Below are 8,883 nucleotides of genomic sequence, written 5' to 3'. Positions count from 1 at the left end.
CCACTACAGAAGTTTGCATCATAGTGTATAGACAAACATCTCAAGCATAGAAATAATATACAGTTTACAGATCAACATTAATTGAAGAAAGAGTTTGTGGCAAAGCCTTGCTAACTTGAAACAAATTTGGAATCCAGCACTGGCTGGCAGTGGTGAGCGTAGATCTAAAGCCAATGTCTACCATGTGAGGGGGGATACTAGGAAGCTAGAGAAGTTAGAACAGCATCGGTGAAAATTTCACTTAAAGAAACCTGACAACCTTCACTGAGGACAGATCTGAACATTGTTTTCAAACAAGACGATTGCACAGGCTAGCTACATTGTCAAATATAAACAAACTGACAACAGAATCATTATACCAGACATAAATGGAACTACAACATCGGTGGATAAATGGCAAAGAAGGCATGACAAAATAGAATTTCACAGAATAAAATAGAATAAAGAATGATAGAATGAGATCTTAAAGGCACTCACCTTGAAGGCAATTGCAGTTTTCAACCTCTTTGCGGACAACGTCAAGGACAAAATCAATGAGCTCCGCGCCTTTGGTGTAGTGACCCTTGGCCCAGTTGTTGCCAGCTCTGGACTGGCCAAAGACAAAGTTATCAAGGCAGAAGATCTGCCCATAGGGGCCCGCTGCAACACTGTCCATAGTACCTGGCTCCAGATCCATGAGCACGGCACGAGGCACATAGCACCCGTAGCTTTCCTCATTGTAGTACACATTCACTCTCTCCATCTGCACGTCAGTGTCACGGATGTATGACCCCATGGGATCAATGCCGTGCTCTGTGCATACCACCTCCCAGAACTTGGCACCGATTTGGTTGCCACATTGGCCCCCTTGCAAAGGCTCATCCTCAGTCAAAGTGAGAACTCTGCCGAATGACAAAGGTGCAGAAGCAAGGGTCTTGACTCTTGATGTCTTGGGAATTTCTTCATGTCGACATAACTGTTACTATATATAGCTCAACAATAACTGCCAATCGAAATGGTCTCGGTGTCTAGCCACTTGTAGCTTTGATCATGGTACTTCTTTCTAGGATAACACAAGAAACTCGAAGCCAATCTTACAATGGTTTTCTCTTTGTTATAAAGAGAAACATGGATATTTGGCTACTCTCCAATACAATTTTCTGGCTTCAACGAATGTCAGTGCTTGGTTTTGTTTGCATTGTAGGGTTAGCACTCTTCCTTTGCTGGCACGTAAGAACATAATATTACCCAGCCAAAGGAGTCCCTGTTAGTAAATTAGCAAGTTTCTTGCCTATGAAATAACAAAGCACCCTTTAAAAAAAAAGCTCTGGTAAATTACACAATTGAAGCTAATCACATAGACTACAATGACTTTGAATGACTCAACCTACCTTGAATGGGAAAATGATTAGAGTCATTACCTTAAGTTTCTTTCTACACTACATAGTAGAATGTCTCTATTTATTTCTCAAATAGATTGTACTCCTGACGTTCTATCCTAATTATCCAAACGCATTCATGTTTAACTAAGTGTGAATGAGAATGCAGGCTTACCAATCTATCCAGTCCCAAACCACACCAAACTCAAGTAGAATAAATAGACTGCATACTGCAAAAAATCATCAACAGGAAATGTTTCAGTTAAGGGGATGGATATAACATCACTTCATGTCATCAATACTAAAGACAATGTAAACTCTAAATCACTAATTCAAGCTTCAATGAAGCTGTTAAAGAAAAATAAAAAAACTAGAAAGAAAAAAAACACATAATTGGAAATACATCCCAACATGGCAAGCCTTCCAATGTCATTCCTTTGCCTTGTTGTCGTTGATTTTAACACAAGGCATAGTAGGAAACCAAAGCTATTACTTACCTTGGAGGCTTGCTTGGCCATGCAATCAGAATCAAAAAAGCTGCAGATCAAGTCAACGAGCTTACCAAGGAAAAGAAGAAACATAGACATGGTTGCGCCATGCATTGTGCAAGCCAAAGCCACCAGCCAACATAGTTACTGCATCCACCCACCCGCCCAGATAGCTTGTGGAAGGCCACTCTGGCCGCGGCATAGAGGCACCTGCATTTTAGAGCTCAGGTCTCCCAATTTCTTCTTCTTCTACCTGTGTCATACAGGAGCAAGAACTCTCTCTCTCTCTCTCTCTCTCTCTCTCTCTCTCTCTCTCTCTCTCTCTCTCTCTCTCTCTCTCTCTTTGACTGCTAAGAATTACTCAAAAAGATTCTTGATCAATTTACATGAAAATTGCAATCAAACGAACTAGCACTTCATCCTAACGCTAAAACTGTGCAGCTGGGCAGTACTAACATGTTCGATATTCTCAAGCTCAAGGCAGCTAAGCTTAACACCATAACCACTCCTCCAAGATACAAGCGTGCAATCATATTTTTTGAAGGCATACACTATGACTAATAGCCAAATTGGGCTTAAATGAGCATAAAAGAAAGGTTACTTTGCAAAGGTAACATTAAGCCCAGCAAAAGCTAGTTGCACCACGAGGTATTCAACAAAGTTCACTTTGACAGCATCATCCTCACAAACTCCTCATAGCTGACTTGAACATCACCGATAACATCAGCCTCACGGATCATTTCATCCACCTCCTCATCAGTCAGTTTCTCCCCAAGATTTTTAATCACGTGACGAAGCTCTGCTGCAGAAATAAACCCATTCTGGTCCTTGTCAAACACCTTAAAGGCTTCCTTAAGTTCCTCTTTAGAGTCAGAGTCCTTCATTTTTCTGGCCATGAGATTCAAAAATTCAAGAAAATCAATGGTCCCATTTCCGTCTGATTCAACCTCGTTGATCATTTCTTGCAGCGCAGCTTCGGTAGGGTTCTGGCCAAGAGAGCGCTCTCGTGTAAGCTGTTCATGGCGAACTTCTTGAAAAGTAGGGTTCAAAGTTGGCGATGGAAGGCCGAGATCCAGCTCTCTCTCTCTCTCTCTCTCTCTCTCTCTCTCTCTCTCTCTCTCTCTCTCTCTCTCTCACACACACACACACACACACACACACACACACACACACACACACACACACACAGACGATAATGGATTTACGTAGTCTGAAAAATTCATGTGCGTTATACCTTTGCGATCGTGCTTGCTTGGGTCGCACCTTGCGCGCACGCTGATCTCCATCCATTGTGGCGGGATTTCTGGCCGCGGAGCTTCTTGAAATTTTGACGCAGACATGCCCTTTACCTCCAAAGATTAAAATTTATAGTGTTATGCAATAGGAGCTTGAGCACAAGGCTAAAGTTGAAAGAAGAGGAATTACACAAAAGCAGCAGTGACGGTACACATGATAGAAGAAGTGGATGCCGCAGTTGAGATGATGACGAAAGTCAAGGAAGTGACGATGATGGAGATTGTAGAAGAAGAACTCACGATGATACTGTTACTCACGGATTTTTGAAAAAAATTGGTATGTTTAGCATAGCCTTGGTTGATATGTATGGAAAATGTGGTAGGGCCAGGAAGCTCTGAGCTGTTTTCAATAGATACAAAGTGAGCACATCTCTCCACCACCTATGCTTGCATCTTGAACGCAAGCATAGGTGGAAATTTGGAAGACGTTGAGACGAATAAAATAACTCACGATGATATTGTTGGTTGAGTTGGTTCATACATAAGGGTACATTGTTGCCATGAAAGGTGGTGAAACAAATATAGAGTGAAAATCTATGTTCTCACGATGTGTCGTTTCTACATTTGAACTAAGCATAATAGATACCAGCTTTAACATTCTCTCTCTCTCTCTCTCTCTCTCTCTCTCTCTCTCTCTCTCTCTCTCTCTCTCATAATAGGTCTTGAGTTCAACTCTCCTCGTTGGCTAGGTATCTTGGGATAGTTTCCTACGACGTTAAAACTCTTCTTCTTCCTCTCTCTCTCTCTCTCTCTCTCTCTCTCTCTCTCTCTATATATATATATATATATATATATATATATATAGCCAATGTGTGGCAGGACAGAGAGGAATTAGGATGTATTCTTGTTCTTCAATGATTGACATTTTGTTGATGAGTACACTTATGTGTTATCTTTGAGGACATAATCGCCTGTTTTGTGAGGTAATATGTGACAAATTACATGCTGACCACTCAAAAATGCATCTCAATTGTCCAAAAGGAATGAAAATTAGAAAAGTTTGATCAATCCGACCAAAATAGATACATGGGTACTTTGGAAATTTTAAAAATTTGAAGGGTATTTTGGGAATTTCGACAAATTGGCCAGTGGCCACGCCCGCTAAGGGTCCAAATTTTTGAGAAAAGGGGTATACCCCCCCCCCAATAGAGACATCGCTATTGCTCAAGGAGGGGAGGGGTCTCACTATAGAGAGGTGAGCCAACAGGGACAGTTAAAGGGTGACTCCAACGACGTCCAAAGATAAAGCAAGGGTAATCAAGCCAAGGCAAGAGAGGAAAATTCAAAGGCCCAAGGGGGAATTCGGGCGGCCAAATGGAAGGGCCAAAGAACCAAGGTTTACACCATGCAAATGTTTCCAAAAATCAAATATGCCAAGTGTTGGCAATGTAAACAAATTCTAAAAGAAGCTCTAAGGCCATGGGAGGAGAAACTCATCCATTTTTTCTTTTTTGGACCTCCTAGAGGCACCCCTATAAAAGGATGTAAATGGGAAAATTTGTGGGCTTTTTTGCCGGAGTGCGTGATTGGAAGTTTGAAGCTTGTGTGGTGCCAATTTTGTCATTGGAGCTGCATACTTGATTGTACTACTCCCATATGCAATAATACCACTTATTTGCCCCTATCTCTTGTGTTGTTTCTCCCCATTCCCCTCCTTTTCTCTCACTCTTCGTGTATTGGCCATTGCTTGCAGAGGGTTTGCCTGCAGCTTGAAAGGTGCTACAAAGAGGGGTGTTTTGTGAGTCGGAAAGGGTGAGTTGAGCAGTGTGGGTGCATTTGTGTTGCAGGGTTTTTTTTTGCAAAGGTGTAAGATAGTTGTTTTGTATGCTAAAGTGGAGTTGTTAGTGCAAATTAGCCAATTTGAAGGTGTTATTTGAGAGGTTAGGGGTGATGTGGAATCGCTGGGCTATAGAGAGGCAAATATTTTGTGTGTTGGGTGTGTTCCCTATTCCCCCTCTCCATCTTCTGGTGCCCCTACTAAGGAGCTGTTGGTTGCTCGTCGGTGTTGATCAAAGACGGTTATTTTCATCAAAGACGGCAACACATAGGGATGGACCAGTTTTTGCTGGAGAAGGAGATCCGGAAGAGTGGATGGCCGATTTTGAGTTGTGTATGTTGTCACTGCATATGCCGAATGAAGATAGCAAGATGCAAACGATCCCATTGTTGATGCAGGGAAAAGCAAAGACATGGTTCTATGCGTTGGAGGGAGAGCCAAGAATTATGTGGCCAGTGTTGCGGGCCCGTTTTCTGCAAGATTTTCAAAAAGAGGTGTCTCCTGTTGACTTGGATGCAAAGTTGAAAAATTTGAAGCAGGACGTGAATGAGGAATTTAGCGTCTTCCACGCCCGCTTTGAAGAGTGCTGGAGGGACTTTGTAGTGGCCATGCAGTTGGTCAATGGTGGTGAGTACTTTAAATTGGAAAAGTTTATGTCCTATTCACATCCCAAAGTTCGTGAAAAGGTGGATTTCGAGGGCCCGGAGAATTACACGGGGTTGTTGCTATTGCGCGGTCTAAAAGACGTAGAATAAAGAAGAAGATTGAGCAAGGTGCATTGGGATATGAGGCGATGGTTCCCAATCTGACTTCGAATCCGAGGGAAGAAGTTCAAATGGAGAATCAGCCCAATCGAGGGGTAGCAACCATTCCTCGACAATGGGTACGTACAGTTCAAGATTTGTCTGAGAAAATGCAAGAGTTGCGTTTAAGTGTTATGGACAGAGGTCAAGCAAGGACAAGAAGAGGGAGAGCTAGGTAATTTCCTGGCAGGTGCTACAATTGTAGAGAGGAGGGCCACTATGCTCCAGATTACCCTCACCCATCAAGGAAAAGGGGCGGCATGTATCCTATAGTTGGTCAAGGCCGTGGTCAAGCATAGTTTAATGGCCAAAGAGGGCAGCAAGAGGTTGAAAACCAAGCACAAGCGGCTCCATCAGGTAATGATGAAATACCAAGGGTTAACATTATTAGTGTTGGCAGGCAGGAGGTTGACATCATGGCCAACAAAAGAGCACGAGGTGACAGGGAGACTGAGACGGAGTGTGAAACTAGAGCAAAGAAGGGGAAAGAGAAGGTAAATGAAGGTAGAGAGCACCCATCAAGGAAAAGGGGCGGCATGTATCCTATAGTTGGTCAAGGCCGTGGTCAAGCATAGTTTAATGGCCAAAGAGGGCAGAAAGAGGTTGAAAACCAAGCACAAGCGGCTCCATCAGGTAATGATGAAATACCAAGGGTTAACATTATTGGTGTTGGCAGGCAGGAGGTTGACATCATGGCCAACAAAAGAGCACGAGGTGACAGGGAGACTGAGACGGAGTGTGAAACTAGAGCAAAGAAGGGGAAAGAGAAGGTAAATGAAGGTAGAGAGCAGCCAGAGGCAAGCAGAAGAAGGCGAAGATGAAGAATTATCCAAAAGGATTTTCTTTTAGGACGCGGTAATCCGGAGTATGATTTGGTAAGAGATGTTCAAAATCAAAAGGCTAACATGACTTTTGGACAGTTGCTTGCATTAAACCCTAAGTTAAGAAGACAATGGTCAACCAGTGTCAGCATGAGGCTTCCTCGAGTGGGAGGAGAGGTGCATACAATACAAAATCTAGCCTTAAAGGTGGGGAGTCTGATCGATGTGCTTCTGGTGGTGGATGTTTTGATTGAGAAGAAGAAACAGGTTCAAGCCTACATCGATGGTGGTGCCCAAGTCTGTGTTATTACAGAGTTGGCTATGAGGGATATTAGCATTAAAGCTATTGTCAGGTCCAATGTGCAAATGAGGATGGCTAATCATGCCAAAGCTTGTTGTTTAGGAGTGGCACAAGATGTGAATGTAAGGGTTATGGGAATTGAAAGCAGGAGAGAATGCTTATCCAATTATATCGGGGAGGCCATGGCTGTTGGCAATTAGAGCCAAGCAAGATTGGGGGACTGGGGTGTTTACCTTGCCAGATCAAGAAAATGGAGGACAAATTGGGTTGGATCTAAAGACCAACGAAAGTCATTTTCATCCCTCAGCAAGTGGAGATAATCAGGATTTCAGTACCAGTTATGAGTACGAAACGGAGTCTACTTATGATGAAGGGGTTGACCAGTGTCGAAAAGGAAGAGAGTGATGAGGATTTATTGAAGCTAGATACAGATTTGTGCGGAGTCATAGTAGACTCTACCACTGCAAGGAGAGGTATGCAAGTTCCTGTTTGTAGTCTACAAGCTAAAGAGGTGGAAGATATGCTAGGTTCAGATTTAACAAAGCACGAGAAGGAAGGTTATATGGACCTATGTGCATCCTACCCTGACTTATTTGCAACGGAGTATAAGGATCTGAGGGGAGCTAAAGGAGTGGAGCATCAGATTCTACTTAAGGAAGGGTACAGGCCAAAAGCACAGAAGCTCAGAAGGTTGGGAGATATTCAAAAGGAAGCTCTATGGCAAGACATCAACAAGTTGCTCGAGGTAGGATATTTTCAGATCGGTATTGCTTTGGAGGACCAGTTAAAGACTACCTTCATTTCTCCATGGAGTTGCTTTGCCTACCATAGGATGCCTTTTGGACTGGTGAATGCGTATGCGACTTTTCAAGATTGGATGAACAAGGTGTTCGGGCCTTACTTGGGTAAGTTCATCAGAGTGTTTATGGATGATATTGGTTGCTATAGTTCCAAGGCAGAACATTTGTCCAAGTTAAGGCTGTGTTTTCAAAGGCTAGATGAAGAAGGAGGTCAATTGAATCCAAAGAAGTGCAAGCTAGCACAACCAAGGGTTCAGTTGCTAGGTCATGTGGTATCACAGAATGGAATTGAAGCAGACCCAAAGAAGGTGAAAGCATTGGTTCTTATGGAGCCTCCAACCAATGCAACGAAATTGCCATCATTCGTGCATAAGCTAAATTATTTATCCCGTTTTTTTGGATGTTATCTCAATATGTCTACCCTCTTCAGAAAAGAGCTCAACAGGTGCATGGATGTTAGTGGGATGAGGAAGCTCAAGAGGCCTTTGATAAAGTGAAAGGTATTCTATGTCAGTTACCTACAGTATGTTCTCCTAATCATGAGGATGATTTTTATATTGCTATGACGGTGGGAACGGTGGCTATCGGAGTAGTATTGCTACAAAAGGTAGGAAGGAGTTATAAGCCTATTTATTTCAAAAGCAGGGTCATTAGTCCGAGTGAAGCTACTTATATAGAGGCAGAACAGTGGGTGATGGATTTGGTCTTTTCCTGCAGAAAGTTCAAAGTATATTTGGTCGTTCGAAAGTTTTATGTGTTGACTGCTAACAATCTTTTTCCTGAATTGGTGCTACACTTGAAGCCATGGAAGCGAATCATGAAGTGGGTAATCGAGCTTCAAGAGTTTGAGTTTGAGTTCAAAGTGGATCACACTCGGCGGACTCATTTGGCGGATATCCTAGTCAACAAGGAGGTTGAGTTACCAATTTATCCAAGGGTGGTACGAGAGGAGGATAAGGAGGAACCTAACTTGGAAGAGGCCTTCACGATGTGGTTTGATGGCGCTTACAGACGAGTAACACAGAAGGCAGGTGGAGGTGTAGTCATTCAAGACCCGCACAGCACATTCATTTTTTCCAAAGCTTACGACTTGGAGGAGGTGCATACCAACAATGAAGCGGAGTATCTTACTTTACACCTGGTGCATTGACTTTGGCATATCAAGGTTGGTCATAAAAGGTGATTCTCTACTGGTTGTCAAACAAATTATGGGCCAATGGCAGGTAAAGAGGGATTCTCT

The 8,883-nt window shown here is 42.9% G+C and overlaps 1 protein-coding gene and 1 pseudogene across 1 annotated transcript; both read right to left on the bottom strand.

The window, feature by feature from the left end:
• Nucleotides 1–463: 463 nt before the first annotated feature.
• LOC147435967 (tubulin beta-2 chain-like) lies at nucleotides 464–1,960 on the bottom strand. The gene is made up of 2 exons (XM_086488074.1): nucleotides 1,856–1,960; nucleotides 464–955 (listed from the first exon to the last, which is right to left on the bottom strand). The coding sequence occupies exons 1-2, from the start codon at nucleotides 1,958–1,960 to the stop codon at nucleotides 464–466; spliced, it is 597 nt and encodes a 198-aa protein (XP_086344200.1).
• Nucleotides 1,961–2,489: 529 nt separating this feature from the next.
• LOC147435966 (calmodulin-1 pseudogene) lies at nucleotides 2,490–2,820 on the bottom strand (annotated as a pseudogene).
• Between the last annotated feature and the right edge of the window lie 6,063 nt (nucleotides 2,821–8,883).

Source organism: Adiantum capillus-veneris, chromosome 18 (assembly GCF_014529385.1).
Source record: "Adiantum capillus-veneris isolate H3 chromosome 18, ASM1452938v2, whole genome shotgun sequence".
Classification (NCBI taxonomy): domain Eukaryota; kingdom Viridiplantae; phylum Streptophyta; class Polypodiopsida; order Polypodiales; family Pteridaceae; genus Adiantum; species Adiantum capillus-veneris.
The sequence above is the reverse complement of the archived record's forward strand: the minus strand, read 5'-3'. Positions and strand labels throughout refer to the sequence as shown.